Genomic DNA, 27,430 nt, shown 5'->3' with positions numbered 1-27,430 from the left:
TGGAGGGAATGGTTCAAACCAAGGTGTGAGGGGAGCAAAAGTCCAGGGAGAGGGGGAAGGTGGAGACTCTGAGGCTTTAATGGAGCTTCTCGGGGGTGACCCGAGGAAGGAGAAGCCGTGGCTGGGGGGATTGGGCCAGGAGAGCTCAGTGTGGGGCAACAGGGCGTTCCCAGCCCCCCTGACCAGCTTCCAGCTCCATCTCCAGCTGCTGACTCAGCTGCTCCTCAGGTACAGCTCCCTTATCTGGGCTGGTTAACGGCGGCATCAGCACAAACCTCGCCTCGTGCCAGCCGGGCTTTGCCTCGAATTCATGGAAACGGGGTGTAAAAGTGATGAAAAGCAGTCCTTGGGACCTTTATCTGTCCCTCTGAAGCCGTTTCCTCATTGCCAGGAATCCATGGTGTCTGCCCAGGCCCTGCTGACGTGACTCCTGAGCTCTGCGGGTCACCGGGACGCCGGTGAGTGACTGTCCCGTGCTGGGAGTCCTCGTGCCTTCCTGCCCTTTCTCCCGAGGAGTTTTTGCTGGGAGTCCTCGTGCCTTCCTGCCCTTTCTCCCGAGGAGTTTTTGCTGCTTTCCCCAGGGTTCCCACACCAGAGCCCCTGTTCTCCCGTGCCGTTGCCTTTTCACCCCGTCTGGGAATGCCATCCCGCTCCCGGCTCCCGTGCAGGTGCTGCCCTGATTTCTCAATGCCAGGCTGCCCCCCACGCCAGCTCCTGCTTCCCCAGTGCTCCCACTGCTCCTCCCTGCTTGGGCAAGGAGCCTCCCACCATGGGCCAGCACGAGGCAAGGAGGGGGGGGACGGTTTCCTCGCCCACCTGGTGCCACCTCGGGTGGGTTCATCGCCCACCAGGTGAGGGACGGGGTCTCTTAACCCTTCTGTGCCCTCCCCAGGGCTGGTGCTGACAGGGAGGGTTCCTCAGAAATGCTCCTGCTCGGGAGGCAGATAAGCTGCAGTCGGGTCTATATTTAGAGTTGCTTAGTTCTGCAGAACGTGCCGTGTCCTTGAGCTCACCTGGGCGTCCCCAGAGGGGACAGCGAGTCCTGGCTGCCACGTGCTGCCCTGGGAAACACCAGCTGGGGAGTGCCTGCCTCCCTCCACGTGCCCCTTGTGCCCCCTTGGCCTGGAGGTTTGGTTCAGCTCAGTGTTATTTGTCACCAGGTAAAGAGGTTTTTGTTGTTGTTTCCGTAGCCCGGCTTAGGCTGAGTGTGAAGTTGCTGCCCAGTTCCCAGTCCTGAGCTTAAATGTCTGGTTTGGGAGCTCTTCCCTGAGGAGGAGAGCCCTCCTCAACACAGTTCTCCTGGTGTGTTGCTTTCCTTCCCTGTTTTCTCCTGGCACTGTGGTGCAGGCAGCTCCTGTCCTCACCTCTGCCTGTGCTCCAAGGAGAGTCCATCCCTTCCTGAGGTTCTGCACTGCCTGCTTGGACACTCAGGGAGTTCCATGGCCTGGTCAGTGTTGGACAGAGGAGGAGAAACCTGGGTTTGTGTTCTGCTGCTGCCCAGGGTGGCCTCTAGCACCGTCCTCATTGTTGCACATAAAGGACAGGGCACAAAAATCAGTGTTTTGGCCCCATTTGATGCTTGAACTATGAACTCTCAGGGTGGACCTGGGGTCTCTTGCACACCCAGGGGCTTCTGCGGTGCCAGAAATGCTTCCTGCTGCTCATTTCACCTGTCACAGGTGGTGGAACTTCAAACCACTGAAGGCTCTTGTGACAAAGTGTCTGTGGCTGGTGGTGTGACCTCGGCTGCACGAACTTAAGGGAGAGGATGGGAGGTGGGATCTGAGGGATTTGGGTGCCCAAATCCAAGGGTGATGCGAGACCCACTGGTAGGAAGGGGTGAGCAGCTCAGGGCTGGTGCTTTGCAGCCTCCTCTGCTCGCAGACCCCTGAGTCAGAGCACGGAAAACACCTTTTCTGTGTCTTCCTGCAGCCCAGGCTGAGCACTGTGTGCTCCAGGGCTGGAGAGGGATTGCTCCAGGGCTGGAGTGGGATTGTTCCAGCTCATCCCTGGCAAGGAGAAAAGCAGAATTACCCAGCAATTTCTCGGGAGAGAGGAACCACTTTAAACCCTGTGCTCACCCACTCGCTTCCTCAAGCAGTAGGAAAATTGCCAGGGAAGGAACAGGGCAGGGCATGGCTCTGCCTCGCTGTCACGTGCCCTGCCTGGGCCCAGCTCCCCATTTACCTGTCAGCTTGTCCAGACAGGTGGGAGAAGCAGAGACCTGGGAGCCAACTCCTCTTTGTCCAATTCCTGGGACAGGGAATTGCCCTCCTGCCCTGGGAGAGCAGCCCGGGGGCTCAGCTGGGCTCAGCCTGGGCAGTCTGGCCCTTCTTTGGGGTCCCTGATCTGCAGCAACAGGGCTTGTGGTTCTGCCCCAAAACCTCAAGGAAAAGCAGCAATTCATGGGAAGGTTTAACACTCACTGGGATTGTTTTACCTTCCACCTCCCTGGTGAGGGGTGACACAGGGATGTCCTCTTGGTTTGGTCTGACTTCTGGGTTTTCTCCTTGCTCTTTTTCTTTCCCCCCCTCCTTCTGGCTCGGGGGCTCTCTGTTAATCCCTGGCTGCTGCATTTCTAGTTGTCCTTTAATCAGCTGATAAAGATCTGCTGGAAAATCGCTGCTGGTGGCTCTTAAGGAGGCTGGAATTGCTTGGGAAAGCTTGGGCTGGAGGGAGGTGTTGTTGGGGGGAAAGGTGGGAGGCAGAAAGCAAAGAATTAATGCAAGTAATGAATGAGAGGGTGTCACTGCACCGAGCTGAGCTCCCAGAGCTTGTGCCCAAGGCAGGGATTGTCTCTGAGGAGCTGGGAGTTCATCTCATCCCTGGGGATGTTCATGTGCAAATACTCCTGGCTCTGGGATAACCTTGGAGATGACATGACTGGGGGGGGGGGATGTTTTCCTCCTAAATTGGGAATATCCCACTGTGAGGGTCCTGCTCTGTCTCTTCAGTGAAAGTGGGTCCTGGATACACTGATTTTTGAGTCCAGTCTTGCCCAAAATCTGCTCATGCTGTAACTTCCCACTGGAACACAGGGGTGAGACTTCCAGTCCTGTCGTGCCGGATTTTGGGAGCTGATTTTTTTTTTTCCCCTCAATAAGAGTCTTGCAGTGCCACTTCTTGTTTGCTGTAGTGCCAAATTCCTGAGAAATCTGTTGGTGGGGAAGCCTCCTGCCTTTATCTAGGCCTTGCAACAAGGGCTGGTCAAGGCTTGTGTGTCTGTGGTGTTGGTTTAGGGTGACTAATCCATCACAAATCAACCTCTCTCCATCTCTTCATGCTGCTCCAACTGCAGCTTTCTCCATGTCAGGATTTCCCCACCCTCAGAAATAAAATGTCTTACAACTAATTAAGAAATAACTGAGTGGAAACGCTGTAGCTGGAGCAGCCAAATAGATGCAAGGGACTTAAAAATTATTTGGACTCTGATGAGGTGGGTTTGGGAGTAGCTTGGACACCCTGCAGCAAACATCTCCCCACAGTCTGCTCCCAGCACAGCTCAGCCAAAGCCATCAGGGCTCTGTTTCTGGGAATGTTGTCCCTCTATCACCTGGAATCCTTGTAAATGGGTTTATTGTGTCAAAGGCCACTGGAGCAGGTCGGCAGCCTCAGAAGGGCCCTATCTCTGAGCCTCTCGTTGATCTTTCCCACGTCCGTCGGGACTTTGTGAATCCCAGGACCTTGAATCCTGGACTCTGGGCTGGTTCCTTGCACAGAGAGGAGCTGGAATGTCCTGAGTTGAGAGGGGAACCACGAGGATCATCCAGTCCAACTCTGACCCCAGAAGCCCACCGGGTGTTTTCCAAACCCTCCTGGAGCTCTGGCAGCCTTGGGGCTGTGCCCACTGCCCTGGGGAGCCTGGTCAGTGCCCAACCACCCTCTGGGGGAAGAACCTTCCCCTAAAATCCAACCTCAACCTCCCCTGGCACAGCTTCACGTTGTTCCCTTGGATCCTGTCGCTGCAATGTCAGATAGTCCTGACATCCAGGTGTTGCTGGAGAGCCTGACCTGGTTTAACACCTGCTTTAGGCAAGGTTTAAATTCCCCTCCTCAGCCAAGTCCCAGTTCCTCTCCCAAACCTGGGGCACACCTTCAGATTGCTGTTTCTAGGGCGGCTTCTGTAGCAGTTTGCAGCTTAATCAGCTGGAGTTTTCCCCTCCCGTCTCCAGCAAAAAGCCCAGGGTGGGCTGGAGGTGCTGAATGAACTGGTTTCAGTGTTCAGGTTGCTGGGGGTTGTGTGCTCCCGGCGTGGTTTCCTCTCTGGAGGGCGACAGAGCAGAACCTGTTTGCAAATGTTTCGAAATAGGGGAGAAGCTCTGAAGGAGTGTGGTATTTCCCACATGTAGGGACAGCTCCTTTCTGTCGGCCTTTCCTGGATTTTTTGGAATAGGAGAGGAAAGGACTCCTTGGGTGCCCTTACCTTGGAAGTGGTGATTGGGAAACAGAGGCACAGGCGAAGCCCAGGAGCGATTTGGGGCCAGAGGAGGGGACGGTGGAAACCTGGGAAGGGCTCAGGTGACCCCAAATGTCGCAGGGGGGGCATCTGTGGAAACAATTGCTGCTCTGGCTTCGTTGGGGCAGAGTTTTCCCTCTGCCCTGTCCTTGCAGTGCCCTGCAATTAGCTGGGTGCAGTGGTGGTGTTCCTGGGAGGCAGAACGACGGGGATATCAGCCTGGGAATCGTGTTGACTAAGCTAAAGGTGGAGTTTCCATTGGAAATATTAGCTTGGAGCAATAACTCCTGGTGATAAGAAGTGAAAATGAGGGAGAGGGGGACAGCTCTCACGTGCTGCTCCTGTCTGCAGCTAAAATTGAAGGGGTGGGAGAGGCAGAGACAGCAGAGGAGTTGTCAGATCCTGCACACAGCAGCTGGTGGGGGTTTGGTGCAGAAGCTGGAAATGCCCCCGTGCCCGACCAGCTCTGCCATCCCTCCTGATCGCTGTCCTGGAGCCCTCTGAGTTCAGGCACAGACCCTGCACGTGGAATTCCTGGCCTTTAAGTTCCAATCCAACCTCAGTGGGCGAAGGCAGCTCTGGCTGTGGCTGCAGGGAGCGGGGCCGTGCTGGGAAATGAGCGTCCACTGCATCCACGTGAGGAACAAACGGAGCAGCAGCTCCTCCTGAAGTGCCTTTGGTAGCTCCAGACTTGCTTTTCGTTTTCTCTGGGATGTTTTTTTGTTGGTAGGTCCCAGAAGCCGCTTAGTCAGGGCCCTGTGGGTGAGGCTCAGGCTGAGCTGCCCCAGCCTGTGGGAAGTCATAAAACACAGAAAAAACCCCTCAGGGGGACAAACTTTTTCTGTACTTTGTCCCTCCTTCTCTCCTGAGCTAATGAACACTCAGGGCAGGGTCAGTGCTGGCTGAGAGCATGAGCAGTGTCTCCCAGAGCAGCTCTCGGGAGCTCTCTGCAGCCTCCCCTTCCTGCTCCAGAAACGTAAAATTGTAAATATTAAGGCTTAATATCAAATATTAAGGCTGGAAAAGCCCTCTGAGATCATTGAGTTCACCTGTTCCCCCACCACTGGCCATGTCCCCAGGTGCTACATCCATGGGGTGGTGGCACTTCCAGGAGTGGTGACCCCACCGCTGCCCTGGGCCAGCCGTACCAGGGCCTGGGACCTGCTGTGGCTTCGTAGGGACGGGAATTTGGGGTGCCTGGAGAGGTTGGTTCCCCTAAATCTGGGCAGGGCACCCTGCAGGCTGCCTTGGTGAGTCACAGGGGGGCTGGATGGGGCCGGATCCTTCCCATGAACCGGCGCTTGTGCCCCTGGAAACCTCAAAGCTGGATCGTCCCCTTCCAGCAGCCGCTCCAGCCCTGGCTCACGGGGACACACAGACACCAGTGCAACAGGCTGTTGGCCCAGAGTGTGGAACTCTGGCTGTAAATGCAGCTCTGCTGAGTTAGTCCAGCCTAACATCTCCCAGCTGCCTTTTCCCCTAAACCACAAACGCAGGCAGCAGCTTCCGAGTGGAAGGGAACCAGCCACGGCTTTCATGACCAACATCCTCCCGCGGCTGCTCAGGAAATGAGGCACCCGTGGCCTTCCCCAGGGATCCCTGGCTACTTTTTAGGCTGTTGTTCAGCCTTAATGCATTGGGAAAGGGTGGCTGTGTGTCCGTGGCTCATGGACTGGGAGGCACAGGGCTTCTTGCCTCGGTGGAAAGACTGTGGGGTTGCAGGCAGGGATCTTTGCTGGGAGAATCCCTGGAAAAGCAGGAGCCTGTGTGGTTAGTTGGGGTTTCCTCCCCCAGGGTGTGTTCAGTGGGGTGGTGGGCTGTGCCCTGTCCCGTTTGAGGCACAGGGGGGTGTCAATCCAATGGTTAAATTTGACTTGTGTGCAGTGCCAGCCCCAGGGGGATGGCTGGAATGGAGAGGATAACGGGGTCTGTGGAGCCCAAATCCCATGGCTGGCCTCACCCAACACCTGGGACCCCCATCCCTCCTGTGCCTGAACTCAGGGCTGGGAGCTCACGAGTTGCCAGGCTGGTTTTTCCCCCTGCTGTGCCCGTCCCGGGGTGCCCTGGCACGGGCACGTTTGATCTGCCCTGCTCTTTGCTCCATCGCTTGGCAAACCTTCACCCTTCCCTCTCCTGGTTCTCCTGGCTTTACCTCTAGAGCAGCAGAACGTGGAAGGTTGAAATGCAGCAGCCCCTTTGCTCCGGGGGGGTGTCAAGGGGCAGGTTTAGGGCCTTGTTCGTGGTCAGGGATTGTTTGGGAGCTGGTTCCAAAGGACCATCCCAGAATATCCAGAACTGGAAGGGGCCCCCCCAAGGATCATCGAGTCCAACTCCTGGCTTGCACAGAACAGCCCCCAAATCCCACCCTGTGCCTGAGAGCATTGTCCAAATGCTCCCTGAGCTCTGGCAGCCTTGAGGCCGTGACTGCTGCCCTGGGGACCCTGTTCCGTGGCCAACGTGGATGTTCCTCCCCCCTCTGGGCGAAGAACCTTTTCCTAATATCCAACCCAACCCAGCTTCGTGCCATTTCCCCCGCAGAGGGGGGTTCGCACAGGGAGGAAGAGCCCCCAGTCAGGATCTCTACTGAGAAGCCCACTCAGGAAACCCAAAATCCTGACGGAGCCCTCGGTGACTCCACGCCGGAGGATGCTCCACCCTTCCCAGTGCTGGTTTCTCCCCAGTTCCCATGCTGTGGTGCCCACAGGCCCCTCACCAGCGTTGGAACTGGCCGTGTTTCAGGCTGGCTCTTGTCTCCTGGGCTGTGTTTGCTCCCCAGGGCAGGGCCAGGGGTCTGTGGGCGCTCCTGCTATGCCGCAACTGAGACTTCCCTGGGTTGGTGCTCTTATCGGTGCCAGTGGCCTCTGCTCGGGCTGGGGTGTGCCAGGCTTGCTCATCCTGCTTGGCAAAAGGTCTCGAGACCTGCCCCAGTGTCTGCAAGCTCTTGCATCAAATTGGTCCAGGGAGGATGTGTGTGCACGGATGAGGCTCGTGGGGCGGAATGAGGGCAGAGCCCGAGCCGGGCTGGGGCTGAATTTCCCCTTTCCCTCTTCCCATGGCCAGCCAAAAACAGCCCCAAGGGAAGCTCTGCCAGCCCCCTGTCAGTGTTGCTGCCGCGTGAAAAGTTGCTTTCATTTATTTGTTGAAGGGCAGTTTGACAAAGGACGCGTCGCTCCCGTAAAAAATCCCTTGTCACAGCAATCCAGCCGAGGTGCCAATGGGGCCTCCCGTGGCTCACAGGTCCAGGGGGCTCTGTTTGATTTCTGTGGTTTGAGTGACAAATGTGGTGCCAGCGAGGAGTCAGGTTGGAGGCACTTTTGAAGCGGTGCCCGAGCCGTAATCTGGAAATCTGTTTACTTCATTCCTTCCAGTCGGGGCAACAGCACTTGCAAATATTTTCTGCTTTTTACCTGCACACGTAAGGGTTTGTTGCCTAATTGCGACGTGAGATCTTACAGAGATCTTTCGCTAATGTGGCAGAGAAGGGTTTGTAAAGGGTTTGTAAAAGGTTTGTAAAGGGCTTGTAAAGGGCCGGGTGGTTTTTCTGCCCGGCAAAGGCGCCGAGGGTTTGCCCCGTGGCCCTCGTGTCCCTGCCGTGCCCCAGCTCCCTTGGCCCCTCTCCCAGGTCGTTGAACAGGCTTTTCCCATCCAGGTTGGATGGAATTTGTGCCTGGACTCCAGCCCCCAGCTCCTGTCTTGGAGAGGGAGCAGCACATCCACCTGCCCCGCGTGTGTCTGCTGGGGGACGAGTCCCTGCGCCTTTGGATGGGGGAGGCTGGGTGTGTTTGCAGGGTCTGCAGCTCCTGCAGGGTCTCCTGGTGGCTCTGACACCTCTTGGAAAGTAGTTTGGGTAGGGAGGGACCTTAAAGACCACCCAATCCCACCCCCCTGCCATGGGCAGGGAGCAACTTCCACTAGACCAGGTTGCTTCAACCTGGCCTTGAACACTCCCAGGGATGGGGCTTCCTCTGAGAAATCCATCCCATCCCCTCACCATCCTCACAGGGAGGATTTTCTTCCTAATATCTCATCTAAACCAGCTCGTGGAATCACGGAGTGGTTTGGGTTGGGAGGGACCTTAAAGATCATCCTGTTCCAAACTCTTCCACTGTCCCAGGTGGCTCCAGTCTGTCCTTGGACTCTTCCAGGGATCCAGGGGCAGCCACAGCTTCTCTGGGCAGCCTGTGCCAGGGCCTCCCCACCCTCCCAGGGAGGAATTTCTTCCCAATATCTAATCATCTGTACAGAAATATCTAATCATCTGTAGACAAATATCCAATCACCCTTTACAAAGGAGTCAGGAAGGGTGGCATCGCTGCGTCGATGATCCTGGAAACCCAAACCTGGCTATTTGGGGACTGTCCCTCTCTTCCCTTCTGGTTTCCCAGACTCTGGAGGTGGCAGTGAGGGGGCCCTGTGCTGCTGGGGGGTCTCAGAGGGCTCAGAGCACACCTTGCTCTGTCTGCTCTGCTGTTTGATCTTCGCTGCCGGGGGCTGTGGCTGCTCCTGCTCCTTTCTAACCACATTACTGGGAGCACTGGTGGCTGTAATCAGGTTCAGTGTGTCCCCAGGCTCACTCACTCCCACCCCACAGAACATTTAGGGAGCCCCCAAGTGCTTGATTCCTCCCAGGGAATGAGATTAGCTCCCGTTCCTCCGAGAGGGATTCTTTTTTCTCTTTAAGTCTTTCCAACCTTCCTGACAGTGATGTTTGTGACTCCTTTGGTCCTCACACTGGGGCAGGCTGGGAATGTCTGGGCTCCCTGGGGGTGGGAATTGTCACCTTTCCATGCCTGTGTGGATGTGCCTGGCACGGAGCAGCCTCTGCCCGTGCTCTGGGGGCGTGAGGGGAGGGTTTCACCCCTAATCAAATCCACGGGGGAAGGGGTGGCATGAGCTGACTTGCGTCAGGGAACGAAAACCTGCCGGTCCCGTGGCACCACCAGCCCTTGCCAGGTCTTGCCCAGCTCCGGGGAAGCTGCAGCCACTCCAGGTCTTGCAGGGGAAAAAAAAAAGTGTTTCTTCCAGCCTAGGAGCAGAGGTGAGGGGTGGCACGAGGGATGTGGCAACCTGGGGAGCTTCCCCTGCACAGGCTGGTGCTGAGCTGCTCTGGGAGCTCCCACTTTTTTTCCCAGAAAGCTGTAAGTCCGCTGCCTAATGAATCTCATGGAAAGCAGCTCAATAGCAGGGCTCTGGGGAGCTCCAGAAGGAAATGGTTTAATTGTCTTTTTTAAGGGGGAAAAGGGTTCCTCAAGTGCCGCAGCTGCGTCTTATGAATGGGTCCATTTGGACTCCGAAAAAAGCTTTTTCTTTCTGTTTGGGTTTTTTTTTTTCTTAAATTCGTTGCCAGAGGCGCTGAGAGGCTGAGGAGCATCGTGTTGTTTTGGCTGCGTGGTGTTAATTGAGTGTGAGCCGGGGGAACACAAAACCCTCCCTGGGAGCGAGCGGCCTCTCCCGCAGAGCCCGAGGCAGCACATGGGGAGGGTTTCCTGGAATTTCACAGCGTTTACTGGGATTTCACAGGCTTCACTGGGATTTCACAGGCTTTACTGGGATTTCACAGGCTTTACTGGGATTTCAACCCCCAGCCTGGTCCTTCCAGCCCCATGTGGGGCTTCGCTGGGGCGACAACGGGGCGGCTGCGACTTCGCTCTCAGCAGCCCCGAAACTGGTTTGGCCTCTCTGGTGCTGCTGGGAAGAGCTGAGCCCTTCGAACACTTAATTATTCTGCTTCACTTCCAAGAAGTGAAGGCTTAAATGTCAGGTTTAATGACTGAGCAACCTTTCCTGGGGGTGGAGGGAAACTCCCCTGTCTCTCCTCCCGCGCTCTGACGTCACTTCCATCCTGGGCTGAGCAACATTTCCCAAGAAGCTGGAGATGATCGAAGCAGCCCCGTCATCCATGTGGGAATTGCATTTGGCACAGAGCTGGGACTCTCCAGCCAGCATCACCACCAAACCACCTGCTGCTTTTTCAACCCAGAGCTGGAGGAAGCAAGAGGTGTGATGAGGCAGGGGGACACCTGGGAAGGGGTCTGTCTTTTCCTGGGAGCTTTCTCCAGGCAGCACCGACCACCAGGACCCCTCTCTGAAGGTGCCAGCACCACTGGCTGTGCCAGTCTTCAGGGGATGAAACTCCAAGCTCTTGGAGTAGCTTTGGGAGCATCTCCAGGTGCTGCAGGGCTGTGGAGCCTTTGGGCTCTGTGTGGCAGCTCTGCTCTCCCCTGGCAAGGCCCAAGAGGACTCCAGGCTTCCCTGGGTCGAGCAAGAGCTTTGCAGTGAGACTTTAATTGTAGAGTCATCCTCTTTTTTTTCCCCTCAACTCATTTTTGCTCCGGGCTCACTATCTGAAGTTGCTGAGTGACTGATAAAGGGTGTTTAACACAGGGCAAGTCCAGCACCAGCCAAAGCCTTTTGAAAGCAGCTGAGATGCAGGGAGGCAGCAGCTGCCTCAGCCCCTGTGGAGACAACATTCAGCCAGGCTTTAAACCAGGAAAAAAAGAGGTTTTCTGGGTGCTATCAGCATGGAGAGATGCTCTGCATGGCCAAGGGAGCAGGTTCCCATCCAGGTGCTCAGCAGGTGTTTTCCCAAGGTGTCTCCTGGCCCTGTCCTCCAGCACAGCACTTGGGGGGGACACAAAACCCCTCAGCTGAGGCCGGTGTGATGAGCTGCCTGCCCATGGGACATGGGTTTCTCCCCTTGCCTTGGCCCTGCGTTGTGGCACCATCATCCTTTAGGTCTCTGAGCTCATGCTGGACACGGGGGTGACCCGAGGGACCGAACCAACCCATCGCCTGGTGTGAGAACAGGTCACCCCCAGCTCGAGGAGGAGCTCAGGGAAGGCAAAGCACCTTGAGAAAAGCTTTTTACTGCCTCTGTCCCAGCCTTCTTGGCACCCTGGGAAAAATGGGTTGTTTCAGCGTGGTGTTTCCCAGAGCTGCTGAAAGAACAAAATGATGTGGAAAGGGAGGCAAAACCTTCCCCTTGGGGTGCCCAGGTGATTCCACGGAATGAGGACCTGTGTTTGCAGCAGCCACCCAGCTCTGCCTCCCCTCGAGCCCCCCGCGCTCAGCAAGCTGGACTGTGAGATTTAAATCGATAGGAAATTATTCCTGAAGGTAAAGGAACACCTCTGGAGCACCTCTCGCTCTCCTCTCCCCTTCCTGTGCCCCTTTGTTCTCCACCGTGTTCCTCGGGCTCCCGTGGCAACCCTGGCACGCAGAGGGTGGCCTGGAGCCGGGATATCTCCTCCCGGATCTGGGCTGAGGAGGTGGTGTGGGAACCAGACAAGTGGTACCTGAGCTGGCAGGATTATCTGGGAGATCACCCCACCCCGGGCACGGTGCTCCGAGGGGCCGGAGCGGGACTGGGGCACACTCAGACACTCCTTGAGTCACCGACCTCGGGAAGGTCTGGGGCTGGCTCAGCTCGTGTCCTGTCTGCCTTTTTTTAGGTGTGGGTGGCTCCATGTCCCAGCTCCAGAGCTCCTGGGACGTGCAGCAGCGGAGCATGGCGTATTTTCCAGATCCAGGTACGGGATGTTCTCCTCGGGGTTGGGTCTGTCTTTTCCTGGGAGCTTCCTCCAGGCAGCACCGACCACCAGGACCCCTCTCTGAAGGTGCCAGCACCACTGGCTGTGCCAGTCTTCAGGGGAGGAAACTCCAAGCTCTTGGAGTAGCTTTGGGGGCATCTCCAGGGCTGCAGGGCTGTGGAGCCTTTGGGCTCTGTGTGGCAGCTCTGCTCTCCCCTGGCAAGGCCCAAGAGGACTCCAGGCTTCCCTGGGTCGAGCAAGAGCTTTGCAGTGAGACTTTAATTGTAGGATCGTCCTCTTTTTTTCCTCTCAACTAATTTTTGCTCCAGACTCACTGTCTGGAGTTAGTGAGTGACTGATAAAGGGTGTTTAACACAGGGCAAGTCCAGCACCAGCCAAAGCCTTTTGAAAGCAGCTGAGATGCAGGGAGGTATCAGCCCCTGTGGAGAAAACATTCAGCCAGGCTTTAAACAAAAAAAAAGCTTACATGATGCTCCTGAATCAGCTCAAAATTTCTCATCCCGAGATGCACAGAGGGGACAACTCTGTCCTCTGTGAGGGGGAACTGAGGCACAGGAGCTGCTGGGAGCTCCCAGGGTGAGCTGAGCTGCACCCACAGCCTCGGGGTGACCTTTGCCAAGATACAGCACCAGGAAGACTTTACAACCTTTATTTTCCTGGTGCTTTTAGATACTCAGTGTTCCTAATAGACAGATTTCTGCCAGCAGATATCACAGGCCAGGGAGAGTCTTTTAAAAGCTCCGTTTAGTTCTCATTCCAGCAATCTGCCCTGGGAGCACTATTTCCTCCCACCCTCATTTACAGCCCTGTGAGGGATTTTCTTTTTTAAAAAAAACAATCTTCATTTTGAGTCATGTTCAGGTTATTTTCTCACTTACGGGAGCTGGTGCCGCTTCCTGTCAGAGCACGAGGGAAATTCTCTGCTGCATCTTGGCTGGGTCACCTCCTGCCCTGGGGTTTTAGGGCCAGTTCTGCTCCCCCCCCAAGGCTTTCTGGAGGAAAAGGGGCAAAGGAAACCCTCAGGGCGTGGGGTGAGCTGTAGGAGTTCTCTCACAAAGGGCTGTGAGTGTGTTCTGCGGGGTGTGTGGGGGGGGATCAGCCCTGGTTTTAGGGGGGACACCAACAGGCAAGACAGTGGGCACAGCACCGAGCCTGCCAGAGCTCCAGGAGCGTTTGGATGATCCTCTGGGGCACAGGGTGGGGGTTTGGGGTGTCCTGCACAGGGCTGAGGTGCTCCTCGTGGGTCCCTCCCAGCTCAGCACACCCTGTGATCCCGTGAGACCCGGCCTGGTGGTGGTAGGAGCCCCCGGAGCCAGAGGGGACACGAGTTGGGGACGCGAGTTCCTCCCGCCAAAGCCAAGGTGGAGGGGGAAAAAAACCCAAAACCCCAAAAATCCTTTATTTGCATCTAACTGGCTTTTTGTATCGCTGTGATAACAGCTTGACAAAATAAACCCCTGGCTTTGATCCCCCCCAGACATGGAGCCCGGGGCTGCCAGCACGTCCCTGCCCGACCCCACCGGCGACGGCGACCGGAACGTGCCGCGGATCTGCGGCGTCTGCGGGGACAGGGCCACCGGCTTCCACTTCAATGCCATGACCTGCGAGGGCTGCAAGGGCTTCTTCAGGTGAGAGGAACCGGGAACGAGGCGCTGGAAAGCGGTGCCAGGGCCTGGGGGTGCCCCGGCAGCCGGGAGGGCCAAGCGTGTCCCGCCTGGGGGGGCATCGCTGGGTGAGGGAGGGGATTGTCCTGCTCTGCACCTGCCACCTTGGGGTGTTTGGGGCACCAGAATGTAAGATTTTAAGCCATTAGAGAGCGTCCAAAGGAGGCCACGAGGGTGAGGAAGGGCCCTGAGGGGAGGGGCTGAGGGCACTTGGTGTGTTCAGCTGGAGAAGAGGAGGCTGAGGGGAGGCAGCATTTTGGTGAAGGCTCAGTTTGACCCCTGTCCCAGCGATGCTCCAGGACTGACCCATCCTCATGGCAGTCCAGGGCACTTGCATCAAGCGAGAGAATGACTAATTGCTGGTGAAATGAAGGCACCTGATGATGATGATGATGATGATGACGTGGGATGGGCTGGGAAGGGCCTTGCTCAAGTGTTCTGCACCAGCAAGGCTCGGTTTACACCTTTGAGCTGGGCTCTTGCAGGGCTTGAACTTCTGCAGCAAAGCCATAACTCCTCCTCTGGCAGGAATTTGGGGGTTTTCACAGACCACAGTTTTCCGTGACCTGTTCTCAGCCACGGTGGCTCTGAAGTCACCAGCCAGGTCAGCACGACATTTCCCCCAATTCCTGCTGCTAAACTCCTCTTTCAGGTGCTCTCCCCTGCTCTGCTCTAGTCTCCCTGCCACCTTCCCCATCCCTGTGGTGACAACAGACTGGCTTTGGGCCCCTGCAATGGCCAGTGCCCCTTTCCTGAGCATGACATGGCTCTTGTACCCCCCCTCAAACCCCATCTCTGTTGTCACACCCCTGGAATAGTGCAGGACCCTCACCTGCGACAGTATTTCTGAGCAGACACCATTGTGTGCCAAGCTCTCCTCCCTAGCCAGCCCTTCATGCCCCAATCAAAGCCTTTATTTTCAATTTAAGGCTCTTGCTACTTTTTAATCTTGCTTTCCAGGCACGCTCTCCCCAAGCCAGGTCTCGGTGTGTTCTCCTCTTGTTTACACTGGCATCTTTACACGCCTTTTTCAACCCCTGAATTAATTAATTCTTGCTGCTGCCACAGCATTGAAGTGCTTTCTGCTGCTGGGAGAGCCTGGACACTAAAACTGCCCCAGGGAAGCTGTGCCTCCCTTTGCTGCCTCGGGGTTTATAACACACTGTGTCCACTCGCTGGTTTTCAACTCCCAGCTTGTGGATCTTTGAGAAAACCTCTGCCCTGGTATCGATTTCTGGGCACTCCCAGGGCTGGCAGAGGGTGAGCAGCTGGGAATATCGTGGGAATATTGAACCCAGGGGCTGTCTCCCAGCTTTTGCTGGGTGAACTCTGGCTGTGAGGTGACTCTCTCCCTCCCTGGGCCGGGCTGGGACCGGTCCTGCCGTGCCTGGAGCCTCGTGCGGGTGGTGGAGGGACAGGACCTGAGCCTTGGCTCGTGGGGGTGGCAGCAGAACTGCTGCAGGACCCCCCTGGTGGCTCTCACCTCCCTTGGGGACATACCTGGGACACGGTTTCCCCCTGCTCAAAGTCCCCCAGGAGGTCCTGGGTTTAATGACCCCGTTAATTAGGACTTTATTGGCACCTCCAGGCCCACGTAGCCCTGGGCACAAACAGGCTGTCGGCTCTGCTGGCTTCAAAGTCCAGTTGACTGATGATGCCAAGGGCAACAGGGACCTTTTATTGGGCTCTGCTGTTTGCTCAGGAGCTCTGAAGCAGCACCTGAGCCAGAGGGATTTATTCCACGGCCCCCTGGCTGAGGCTTCCGTAGCTTCCCTGGTTCCTCCTGCAGGTTTTCCCCACTTTCTGCCCCCAAGGTGGGCATCCCGAGAGCTCCAGGGAGTTCCCCTCACCAAGGGGTGACCTTGGGAGCTCTGTCCCCATCTCCCACCCCCAGGAGCAGCCCCCACGGCCTCGGAGCTCTGCCAACCCCTCAGGCCCGGGCGAGCTGGCTCCCACCCTGGGGCTGGCGTGGAGCAGGGAGGGAGCCTCGTTATTTTTAGCAGCCTGGGATTCTTAAATGAGCCTCGAAATGGCTGGTTCTGGAGCTTTATAAAAACACACACGGGAGCCAGACGTGGTGAGCTCCCGCTGTGGGTCCAGCTGCCCCTCCCCAGCCCTGCTGGTGTCACTGGGGGCCCCTGGGAGCCACCAGCCGGGACCTTGGAGGGGCAGCAAAGCAGCTCCTGTGCCCTGGGCTCGCCTAAACTGCAATTTTCATTCCAAACCCATAATGTTGGCTTGCCCTTGGACGCGGGACATCTTTCCCTGCCCGAGGGCCTCGTGTTTCTCCGGCTTGTTTGTGCATTCCCCAGCCTTGCCCTGGGCTGTGGGGGAAAAGATGAGCTGCCTGCTGGCCCCAGAGGCTCATAAACACAAGTTATTTCGCTCAAAGTGGGTGATTTTTGGGGCGTTCAGCTCCAAATCCTGACTTGCCCTCAAGCTGAGCCGTGTTTGTCCCCGTTCTTGGGGCAGCAGATGTCCTGCTGATCTTGGAAAAAGGGGAAACCCCAGGGAAAAGCCGAAGTTTGCCAAATTGAGAGCCAGTGGCTGGGTGAAACAGGGATTTCATGGTGTGAGGTGAGTCAGGGAGGGCTCTGCCAGCCCCCTCTCCTCTATTAATTTTCCTACAAGCGTTTATTCATGTCAGGTAAAGGGAGAGCAAAGCTTCTTTGTTGGCATCTCCCTTTCTAAAATAGCCTCTAATTACATGCTGCTGGCTCTGCAGCCCGAGGACATATTTTATATTTATATTTATATTTTTATTATTTATACCCTCCCTGCATGGGGCTGGTCAGGGCTGGGGGTCCCCTTAGTGCCTCCCCTTTGGTGCAGGGGTTGTGCCCCATCAGCTCAGTCTTGCAGAGGGATTTTAGTGCCCCAGGAGGGGCTCTTTGTGGCAGGAGACTCCTCATCCTCGTGCTGAACTCAGCGTTGACTTGGTGGCAGATTTTGGGATTCATGGAATCCCAGAGCGGTTTGGGATGGGAGGGAGCTCAAAGCTCATCTCGTTCCACCCCTCTGCCGTGGCCAGGGACACCTTCCACCATCCCAGCTTGCTCCAAGCCCCGTCCAACCTGGCCTTGGACACTTCCAGGGATGGGGCATCCTTTGGGAAATCTATTCCAGGGCCTCCCCACCCTCACAGGGAGGAATTTCTTTCCCAATACCCCATCTAACGCTGCCCTCTGGCAGTGGGGAAGCCATTCCCCCTTGTCCTGTCCCTCCAATCCCTTGTCCAAAGTCTCTCCAGCTCTCCTGGAGCTGCATCTCTGTCCTGTTCTTCCCCTGGGAACATCCCCACTTTGCCTTTGCAGCCTGGCAGCACCCAGGGCTTGGTTTGCCTCCGTTCCAAATCACCTCATTTAAACCCAGGCACCTTTAGAAACCTTCCCAAACGGAGAGAGGAGCTTTGCTCACTGAGGAACTTTATCCAAGGTCAAGTGACATCTCCAGAGGCAAGGGAGAAACTGCCCTTTGGATGGAGCAGCTCAGCTCTGCCTGGAAAGTGCCATTTTAGAGCCTCTCACCCTGCTGCAAGGCCCTCCTGGGAGCTCTGGCTTTGCCCCTTTGCCTTGGAAGATTCTGGCTCTGACCCTTTGACCCTTTGCCTTGGAAGATTTTTTGGCTTTGCCTCTTTGACCCTTTGTCCTTGGAAGATTTACAGCCCCGATTGCAGCGGTGGGTGAACATGGCACAGTGTGGTTTTGGTGGAAGAGAGGCTTGTTATTTTAAGTGTTGTTTCTCTTGTATCCTGCAGTGAGATTTCTTTCTCCTGCACACACAAACATGTGCTCCAGCCAGTTATTCCAGCAAAGCCAGGCTTAAAGGTGGGTAAATGTTTAATAACACGGCCCCCACTCTGCTCTCTTTTGTTGCTGGGGGGGGGTTTCTCTGCAATCCTTCCACCCATCTCATGGCCTTCAAAATACCTGTTCAGATCCAGAAAGCTGCTTTACCTGCCAGGTTGGACAGGGCTTGGAGCAACGTGGTCTAGTGGAAGGTGTCCCTGCTGGAACAAGATGGGCTTTAAGGTCCCCTCCCACCCAAACCATTCTGGGATTAATCTGTGGTTGAACCCCTTGGCTGTGTCCCTGTGAGAAGTTCTCCTTCTCCACACTGTCCAGCAGTGCCTGAACCTCTAGCTCAAAGCTATAGATGCACCCAAACATGTGCAGCCTCTCCAGCTTCACAGAATCCCAGAATATTCCCAGCTGGACGGGCCCCACAAGAACCATCAAGTCCAGCTTTTAAGGGGATGGCCCGTAGGGGGGTTGGCCCCACACCTTTGAGTGCTCTACCCAGCTGAGCTCATCTCAGGGTCTTCTCTTGGTCCTCTCCAGCTGAACACAGCCAGGTCAGAGACACCCCCAGCAGCCCCTTGGCAGCATTTTGCCGTCCGGGAGCCGCGTTCGTCCTCCCGTCTCCTCCCGAGGTTTGGAGCGGCCTCTTGGAGAGCCAAAGCGGGGCTGACTGGGTGTTTTTCTGCCCCTCCCCAGGAGGAGCATGAAGAGGAAGGCCATGTTCACCTGCCCCTTCAACGGGGACTGCAAGATCACCAAGGACAACCGGCGGCACTGCCAGGCGTGCCGGCTCAAGCGCTGCGTGGACATCGGCATGATGAAGGAGTGTGAGTACCCCGGGGGACATCCCAGCTCCAGCTGGCCATGCCCAGCTCCCTCTCCATCCCCAGGGCTGGGAAGGGCAGCACAAAACCTGGACACCCTCCCGGGACTCGAGGGGGATGCAAAGGGCAGCGGATGTGGTGGGTTAATCATCTGAGGGGAGCTCGTTTAATGATCCCTGTGGGCACTGGGGTGATCCAGGAGCTGCTTTTCCCAGGGCCAAGTGGCTTTTCCCGGCTCTCAAGGGGCATCAGCTTTTTGTGAGAGTGTCCAGGGAGGTTTGTGGTCGATGCCTGGGCACACTGGTTGATTCTGTTGCGTCTTGAATTTCTCGGGTCGTGCTCGAGGGCCTCTCTCTGCACACCAGAGGGTGATGGTAGATCAGCTGGTTAAATTTTAGGCGTGAGTTTGGGTTTGACTGTGGGGTTTAGATAGAAAAAAACACCTCCTGACACCTAAAGATTATATCCATGCCTAAAATATATCGATGTTTTTATCAGTTACTACATAAAGACATTTTTCTGCGTGTTTTGGATTTGGGCAGAAAGTTTCCTGTATCCTCTCTGCTCAGAGCAGAAAGTAGGTGTTTTTGAGACTGATATTTGTGGTTATTTTCCCCCATCAGTTCTCTTTCAGAGGGGCAGTCCTGCAAATTCCACTGGACTTGTGTTTTTCCTTACCCTTTGTGTCCTGTGTCTGAGCAAAAAAATTAATGTTCATTGGTTCTGAATTACAGAGTTCTCGTTCACTAATTAGTGTTCTATCTATTGGTTACTGATTTCTCACTGCTTATGTTAATTAGTCCATACTTTTAGTCATTTTAGTATCTTTTTTTTCCACTGGTAGGGACTTTCCAACACAAAGGCTGAGTCTTTGTTGGCCTCTTCTTTATCTTCTGCTTTCTGTAAGATGTGGTCCATAAATTCTGCATTCCAGATGTCCAACTTCAACAATCCATCTTCCCCTCCCAGGCTTTGCACGTCGGAGCAAATCAGAGATAGTTTATCAAAACCTTAATTTAAATTAAGACTTTAATTAAGTTCAATTAAAACTTAATTCTCCCGAGCTGTGTTCCCACAAAAGCACCTTGTGACAACTTTTGCTAAACGCTGGCTAAGGGTAATTTAAGAATAGCACACTATTCATAATTAATATCTATTGGTTATGATTAATTAAGACAATGAATTAGAAGATAATTAAAACCATTAACTAAAATTATTAGAAAGTTCTATCCTTTCCAACAGAGCTGGATTGTGTTTTCCTCCTCTGTAGCTCTGGGCCACGTGGGTCCATCCAGCCACGTGCACAGCAGAGTCTTAAGCAAACAGCAGAGGGAAGTAAAGTAGTTTTTAACCCAATCCAAACACGCTAATGTTGCCCAAATATTTATTTTCCTCGGCTTTATTTATGGATAAGCAGCTTTTGAAAACAAAATGTGTTTGACGTGCTCCCCTCCCGCGTCGCACGAGCTCTCCACGTCCCGGCTCCTCGGGAGCAGGTCGGTGCTCATGGAGGGTTCAAACCCAACAACAGCTCCTGCTGGGAGACCGTGGGCAGGGGTGTCCATGGACCTGGGAGCCTGGAAAATGGAAGGGGTGCTCCTTGCCTCGTGTGCTGAGCAGGGAACAAACAGTGCCACCGAAAGCCTCCGGGTCCTTGGGGAAATCGGAACGTGGAGGGGTTTGCAGGGAAGCAGCACCTAAATATTCCACGGTCCTAAAGATCTCTGATGAAGAGAAAAATCTCTGGATTTTATTAATTACTCGGGGCAGGCTGGAGAGTGCCTGGGCAGAGATGCCAAGCTGTTTGCTCCAGGTGCCAGGGCCAGGCATGTTCTGCACGGGAGTTAACGTGTAAGTGACCCCGGTAGCAAACCGTGACTGGATTAACCAAAACCAACCCCCCGGGACTAAAAATAGCCTCCCATGGACTTTGCCACCGGACACTGCTGTTATTTTTAGATGGAATAAGGCATCTTGAAGCTTTTGAGGGGGTTGGTGTCTTCCACAAGGCTGTTGTTTGTGTTGTTTGGGAATGTCTCTGTCGCTCTGGAAGGCAGGTCTCCAGCCTGGGGATGCCTCTGGCTGCCCTGTTCCCTCCCTGCTGCTTTTTTCCTGGGATGATAATGATAATTCCTGGCCTGAATGGGCTGTAAAGCAGGGCTGAGGGTCTGGGGCTGGACTATCCCACCTGCTGGTTTAGGTGGCCAGAAAATGGGGGGGGGAATTACTCCTTCCCTGCAAAACTGCCCTTTTTCCAGCAGCCTGGAGCTGAGGAAGGGACACCCATCCCTCGGGGGTTGGATCCACGCCGTGGGGTGTTGGATGGGCTCCCTCAGGGAATTCACCTCCCAGTGTCTCTGCCCCTTCTCCCCCAGCCTTTAACAGCTCCTGTGTTCTCAGTCTTCACGTGTTCTCCAGAGAAGGTGGTGCCACTCAACCCTCAGCACCCCTTATCCCTTTTCCAAGGAAAAGGCTGGCTGGGATGTGGCTGGAGCCCTGAGCAGCTGGTGCTCAGCACCCTCCCCACGAGGTTTGATTTATGATCTCAGGGCTGAAAATCCCCAGAGGGGAGGAGAAAAAAACCAGAACCAAACCAGCATCTCACAGCCAGGGAGAGGAGCAGAAGTGGGAAGGAATTTCCCTGGAATTTCCCCAGATGCTCAGGGGAGCAGGAAGGGTTATGGTTGTGTAGGGTGAGGGTGAGCAGGGAGGGACACGACCTCTCCTGCTCTCCTCCACTTCCCAAAGAGGTGGTGGCCCTCAAAGCCAAGACATCCCTGCTGTTCTAAGCATGGGATGTGTTATTCCCGAGCCCGGGAGTCGCTGCCAGGCTCCGGCACTCCCAGATGTTTCCTAAACTTCCTTTTTCTTTTATATTTGGCTGCTCTTTCCTGCTTGATGGAGCCTTTGTGCTGCTCCCCACCCTCTCCCCCCGTCCTGCAGCACTTCCAAGCCCCTGGTTTTGGCCAGGGGTGCAGAATTGGATCCTCACCCTGTATCCCTGTATCCTCGTGCTCCACAATCCCAGGGGTGTTGCCGTGGCTTTCCCTGCTGCCTTGTGGCGTCTCCACAGAGGGCCAGTGTCTGGCTGGACGTGATGGGCAGATGTTATCTCGGCCTCCACACGGATTTGGGGTCAGGGCAGCCCACAGAGGCTCAGCCACGGCGCCGGCTGTGCCAGGAGTCTGTGGCTGGATGGCTCTGGCTCGGCGCTCGGAAAGCTCGGAGCTGGGGTGGGAGCTGGGATCTCAGGGTAGGTGTTGAGCCGCTTCCCAGCCCTGTATTCCCACTCCCATCCTCCCGTGAGTCCAAATAAGCACTGAATCCTTTTCCCCAGCACTTTATAAAGCAGTGGAGGGGGGGTCACTGCACTGACATCCCTCATCCATGTTATCCCTGCTCCTGTGGGAAAGCCGGTTCCTCTGGCACAGAGCATTTCAGGTTTGCAGCTCATCACCAGAAACAGCTCCTGCCAGGCTGAGAAATGCCACTGCCAGACTGTTGCCAGCCTAGTTGAGGGCTGGATTCCCTAAAAGAGGGTGGGAAGTCCCAGGCTGACTTCCCCGGCAGTCTTGCCCCAGCACAGAAACATCCTTATCTTTCCATTCCGCTCTGAGGATGCCTTCTAATGGTCCTGGGATCATAGAATAGTTTGGGTTAGGAGAGACCAATAAAGGTCATCTAGTCCTTGCAGGATCCCAAATTTGCCTGGTGTAACCTGCAAGAATCCCCTCTGAGGCCCTGATCCTTGGGACACTTCCAACACCGCGGCCACAGCCAAGGGCTCGGCTTTGCCCCATCCTCCTCCTCAACCCCACACGTGGCTTCCCCCACCAGTTTCTCCCCATGCCCACATGGATCTGATGCTTTTGTACGAAGAACTGGGAGGGGGGATGGCAAAACTCTTGATTTCTCTCCCCGAGCAGTCGCGCCGTGCCCCGCGGAGCTGCCGTAACGCACCCACGGCCGAGGTGACCTTTCAGCTCTATCTGCTCATTCCCGTCTCTCCGAGACCTTCTGGTGCCCTCTGAGGTTGTGCAAGTTTGAAAAGGGATCGGAAAAATGCCGTTGGCTAAAGGAGCAGGGACAGCAAACAGCTCCTTGCCCGGAGCCCCACGGCTGCAGCTCCCTCCGCCCTCCGCCAACCTCTCGGCCCAAATTCCACCTCGACTCGCCCAGAGTCAAATCTCCTCACGCAGGGCAGGCTCAGCCACCTCGGCATCAGATAACACGCTTGGGGTTTTCTGTAATGCCCTGGTGAAAGGGCTAATAACAGCCTGAGGAAGGGGAATTGCTATTTTTAGGTGGATGTGTGTTACCAAGCGCTTTCGGGAGCGGGTGACGCGGCTACGGGGATGGAGGTTGAACCCAAGAGATCTCTGCAGCTCCCTTGTGCTTTTCTTCTCTTTCAGCCCTCTCAGGCCACTCAGGTCTCCAAGCTCTTTTTTATAAGATTTGAGCCCAGATTGTCTGTGGCTGCTCCCCTTCCCTAAATAAAGGGGACAGTCCTAGTGTATCGCCTCGGAGTCCAACCCTTGGCTGCTTCTGAGGGCCATCACCCCTAACACAAGCCATAAATACCCACCCCTGGGAGTGGGGGGGGTTTATGTGTGCCCTTAGCTTAAACATAAGGTTAGAACTCCCCTGGGGATGCTGCAGAAGTGCTGCTGGATACCCAGGGTGGCAGCTGGGGCCAAGCAGAGCTGCGCTGGGCACTGGAGCTGGGCGAACCCACTGACCCGAGTCTGGCGGGATCAGGATTTCTGTCACCTGGAAAGCACAGAGCAAACAGCGAGAGAGCAGAGCAGGCATGTGGCAGTGCTCATGTGGCCTTATCTCAACCAGCCCTTGCCTAAAAGCACCATAAACTGCCAGGCAGTGACCCGGCAGCCAAGGTGACAGCGGGGTGGGGTCGATGCAGGTTCAATGACTGATCATCCAGGTGATGGGGACACTCTCTGCCGCAGCCTGGGGTTGCTCCAGTCCCTGTTTCTGCCCCTTCCCCTGCCCCACAGTCATCCTGACGGACGAGGAGGTGCAGAGGAAGCGGGAGATGATCCTGAAGCGCAAGGAGGAGGAAGCGCTCAAGGAGAGCCTGAAGCCCAAGCTCTCGGAGGAGCAGCAGAGGGTCATCGACATCCTGCTCGAGGCCCATCGCAAAACCTACGACCCCACCTACGCCGACTTCTCCAAGTTCCGGGTACGGCCGGGCCGCCCCCGCCCCCGTGAGGGCTCCAAACCCCTCTCACCCCTCAGAGAGGAGTTAAAAATCCCCCTGCGGAACCCTCGCTGCTCGTGGCAGCAGGTGAACAACCACCACGCGTCTCCCCTTCCCGGCCCTGTCCCTCACACCCTGCCCTTCTCTTCCAGCCCCCCGTGAGAAGCCACCCCAACAACAGGGGGGCAACAAAGTCCTCCTCTCTCCTCACCCAGGACCTGTCAGAGGAGGATTCCACTGATCTCTTCGGCTCCGATGCCTTCAGCACATTCCCAGGTACCACACTCGCTCCCCCGGGGGTGACAGGGGGAGAAATGCAGTAGTTTGACCTAAATCTGACGCTTCAGACCCTTGTTTTACCTCCTGTGGGAGCTCATTTAGCTGTAAAACCCTCCTGGGGGTGTTGCACTGTCAAGCCCTGAGCATCTCCCTCTCTCCAGACTCCGTGGAGCCCCGGATGTTTTCGAACCTGGTCCTCTCTGAGGAGAACGACGAGAGCTCCTCCATGAACATCGAGTTCTCCCAGCTCTCCATGCTCCCACACCTGGCTGACCTGGTCAGCTACAGCATACAGAAGGTGATCGGCTTTGCCAAAATGATCCCGGGATTCAGGTGAGACGTTTGCTCCCAGGTCTGGCGTCCAAGGTGGTTTTCCACTCTTGGGAATCCTGTCCTGCCCTCCACAGCCAGATCGTGTTCTCTGCTTCCCCTTCACAGCTGTCCCTTGGCTCTATCCCCTTCCCAGGTCTGTTCCTACTTTGATGTTTTCTCTCTCCTCCTTCCTGTGGTTCTCCTCTCCTCTCTTTCCAAACTCTGGAAAATTCACCCAAACTCTGTCAGCGAAACAACTCGGGCTGCTGCACCCTGAGGGGTTTGTGAAGGGCCCTCAGGTTCCCTTTCACTCCAGGCTGGTGCCCAGGGCGTGGACAAATTCACCTGCAGAACTCCTGACACAGGAACCGTGGGGAGGGAAGAGCTGGGCTGCCCCAGGAGGGGGTGACCGATGGGACCCTGACAGGGGTGGTGGTTTCTGTCCCTCTGCTCGTGGACAAGTCTCACCTCAACCTCCCCCCCCATGTGGTGCAGGGACCTGTCAGCAGAGGACCAGATTGTCCTGCTGAAGTCCAGTGCCATCGAGGTGATCATGCTGCGCTCCAACCAGTCCTTCACCCTCGAGGACATGAGCTGGACCTGCGGCAGCAACGACTTCAAGTACAGGGTCAGCGACGTCACCCAAGGTAAAGCTGCCAGACCCTCCCCGCTAAGGAATCTCATCCCAGCCTTAAGTTCAGGCACAGAAATCCCATGGGTTTTTCCCTGGAAAGCCATTCCCTCTGCACCCATCAGAAAAGGTGCTGGACCCTGCCCTGAACCTCTTCCACTTGAGGATTTGAGGGCCAGCGTTAAGAACAGGGGGTGCAGGTGGCAGAGCAGGACCTTAAATCTCCATGAGAGATCCTCTTCCAGAGCCAGCCGTGCTAAAGGTCCCTTCTCTTCCCAGCTGGCCACAGCATGGACCTGCTCGAGCCACTCGTGAAATTCCAGGTTGGCTTGAAGAAGCTGAACCTTCACGAGGAAGAGCACGTGCTCCTCATGGCCATCTGCATCCTGTCCCCAGGTAGGACCTGGCCAGGGGTTGGCGTGTCCCCAAAAAAAAGGGTGGGAGTCACCTTGAATACTGGGGGTGGTTTTGGGCACCGCAGTATAGGGAAGATATTGAGCTGTTGGAGCATCCAAAGGAGGGTAACGAAGGTGGGGAAGGGCCTTGAGGGACTGAGGGCACTTGGTGTGTCCAGCTGGAGAAGAGGAGGCTGAGGGGAGACCTCACTGGGGGCTTCAACATCCATGGAGGGGCAGAGGAGGGGCAGGGACTGAGCTCTGTTCTGGGGGGAGCAGGGACAGCACCCAGGGAATGTTCTGGAGCTGTGCCAGGGGAGGGTCAGGTTGGACCCCAGGGAAAGGTGGGGTCCAACTCCACCCTCCCCTGAGGGTGGTTGGGCACTGAACAGGCTCCCCAGGGCAGTGGGCACAGAGCTCCACAGTGTTCAGATGATCCTCTGGGGCACATGGGGTGACTCCTGGGGACAATTGAGGGTTGGACTGGACGATGCTTGGTGGTCCCTTCCAACTTGGCACCTCCCGTGATCCCTGGTGTTCCCCAGACCGCCCGGGCGTGCAGGACACCTCGCTGGTGGAATCCCTGCAGGACAGGCTCTCGGAGATCCTGCAGACCTACATCCGCTGCCGGCACCCGCCCCCGGGGAGCCGCCTGCTCTACGCCAAGATGATCCAGAAGCTGGCGGACCTGCGGAGCCTCAACGAGGAGCACTCCCGGCAGTACCGCTGCCTGTCCTTCCAGCCCGAGCACAGCATGCAGCTCACGCCGCTCGTGCTCGAGGTCTTCGGCAACGAGATCTCCTGACTCGGGTGTCCCGGGGAGCTGAGCCAGCCACGGGGGGAAGGGAGAAGCCAGCCTGGCTTTTCCCGAGCTCCCGGGCAGGAGTTTTGTACCTTGGGTTTGGTTTCGTGCTCCTGGAAGCCCTGCTTTGTTTGCAGGTTGGCAGGGATGGACCCGGATCCGTGTGGTTTCCCCACCAGGAGCAGCTTTCCCTGCTGTCTGTGCGAGCCGATTTATCCCTTTATGGATGTTTTGAGGCTGGGCTGCCTCAAATCCCTTCTTTTTTTCACCTGGACAGTGGGGCTGTTGGGAAGGAGAAGCACTTGGGGTGGTTTTGGACTCAGGGCACCGCTGACCATCCTCTGCTCCCACCCTAAGTCCCGCAGCACTCACCCCCTGCCCACTTCCAAAGGGAGATGCCAGTGGGATTGAACACCCCGAGTCCCAGCCAGGAGGGGCCGTGTCCCCACGGGTGACCAGCTCAGACACATCCCGGGTGCAACCGTTGGACTGGGATGGGCCAGAGGTGGCTGAGTGAGCTCAGAGAGGGGGAATTTTTCCTCAGCCCCCAAAGGAAAGAGCTTTATTTGCATTCCCAGCACTGCCTGGAGGTGGGGGGCAGGGGAATCTCTGGGTGACTTCCCTCCCCTTTGGAGCTGAACCCCTCTGTTTGATGGGATGACAACCCCTGGGATGGAGCAATGGGGAAACAACCCTCAGGATGGGGGAACAACCCCCAGGATGGGGCAACGACCCCCGGAATGTCGAGGTGACCACGGTCCCAGCTCGGCTTCCTCCCCCTGCCGTGTTCTGTGTCCTGCTGGAAGCAGCCCTGGAGGCAGCTCCGTGCCACTGTCCCGACCCGGGGCCGATGGAGCGAACCCCGGGAAGGGGGATTTGAGATTTGGGAGCTCCGGGAAGAGGCGTCACAGCCCCCCGGGCCGTGCACAATGTCCGGAGGGCCCCGGCTCCCGGCGGCTCCTGCTCCGGCCAATAAACTCCTGCTTGGGCAAATCAACACAGCCCCGGGCTGGCCTGGGGGCTGCGTGTCCGTCTGTCCATCCGTCCGTTCCTGCGTGTCCATCCCGCTCTGTCCGTCTGTCCATCCGTCTGTCTGTCCCTGTGTGCCAATTCCAGTGTGTCCATCCGTCCATCGGTCCCCGCGTGTCCCTGTCCGTGTGTCCCCGTGTCTCTGTGGCCCTGTCCTCGTGTTCCTGTCCCCGTGTCCCTCTCCCCGTGTCCGTGTGTCCCTGTCCGTGTGTCCCCGTGTCCCTATGTCCCTGTCCCCATGTCTCTATCCGTGTGTCCCTGTCCGTGTGTCTCCGTGTCCCTATGTCCCTGTCCCCATGTCTCTATCCGTGTGTCCCTGTCCGTGTGTCCCCGTGTCCCTATGTCCCTGTCCCCATGTCCGTGTGTCCCCGTGTCCCTATGTCCCTGTCCCCATGTCTCTATCCGTGTGTCCCTGTCCGTGTGTCCCCGTGTCCGTGTGTCCGTGTGTCCCCGTGTCCCCGTCCGGGTCC

General features: G+C 56.4%; 1 protein-coding gene across 4 annotated transcripts in view; it reads left to right on the top strand.

Moving 5' to 3' along the window:
- The window catches only part of VDR (vitamin D receptor), a 30,079-nt gene extending 3,151 nt beyond the window's left edge, over positions 1-26,928 (top strand). Inside the window, exons 3-12 of one of the 4 annotated variants that reach the window (XM_064638899.1) lie at positions 392-458; positions 11,908-11,985; positions 13,484-13,634; positions 18,167-18,297; positions 23,310-23,494; positions 23,728-23,788; positions 23,953-24,124; positions 24,599-24,750; positions 25,014-25,130; positions 25,675-26,928. In XM_064638899.1, the coding sequence (XP_064494969.1) occupies positions 11,922-11,985; positions 13,484-13,634; positions 18,167-18,297; positions 23,310-23,494; positions 23,728-23,788; positions 23,953-24,124; positions 24,599-24,750; positions 25,014-25,130; positions 25,675-25,934 (1,293 nt within the window). In that variant the 5' untranslated portion in view covers positions 392-458; positions 11,908-11,921 and the 3' untranslated portion in view covers positions 25,935-26,928. Of the gene's footprint in view, positions 1-75; positions 459-11,907; positions 11,986-13,483; positions 13,635-18,166; positions 18,298-23,309; positions 23,495-23,664; positions 23,789-23,952; positions 24,125-24,598; positions 24,751-25,013; positions 25,131-25,674 lie in introns of those variants that run through there. The other 3 variants (XM_064638896.1, XM_064638897.1, XM_064638898.1) reach the window with 3 other exon arrangements.
- The last annotated feature ends 502 nt before the right edge of the window (positions 26,929-27,430 follow it).

This window comes from Pseudopipra pipra, chromosome 30 (genome assembly GCF_036250125.1).
Source record: "Pseudopipra pipra isolate bDixPip1 chromosome 30, bDixPip1.hap1, whole genome shotgun sequence".
In the NCBI taxonomy this organism is placed as follows: domain Eukaryota; kingdom Metazoa; phylum Chordata; class Aves; order Passeriformes; family Pipridae; genus Pseudopipra; species Pseudopipra pipra.
The sequence above is the reverse complement of the archived record's forward strand: the minus strand, read 5'-3'. Positions and strand labels throughout refer to the sequence as shown.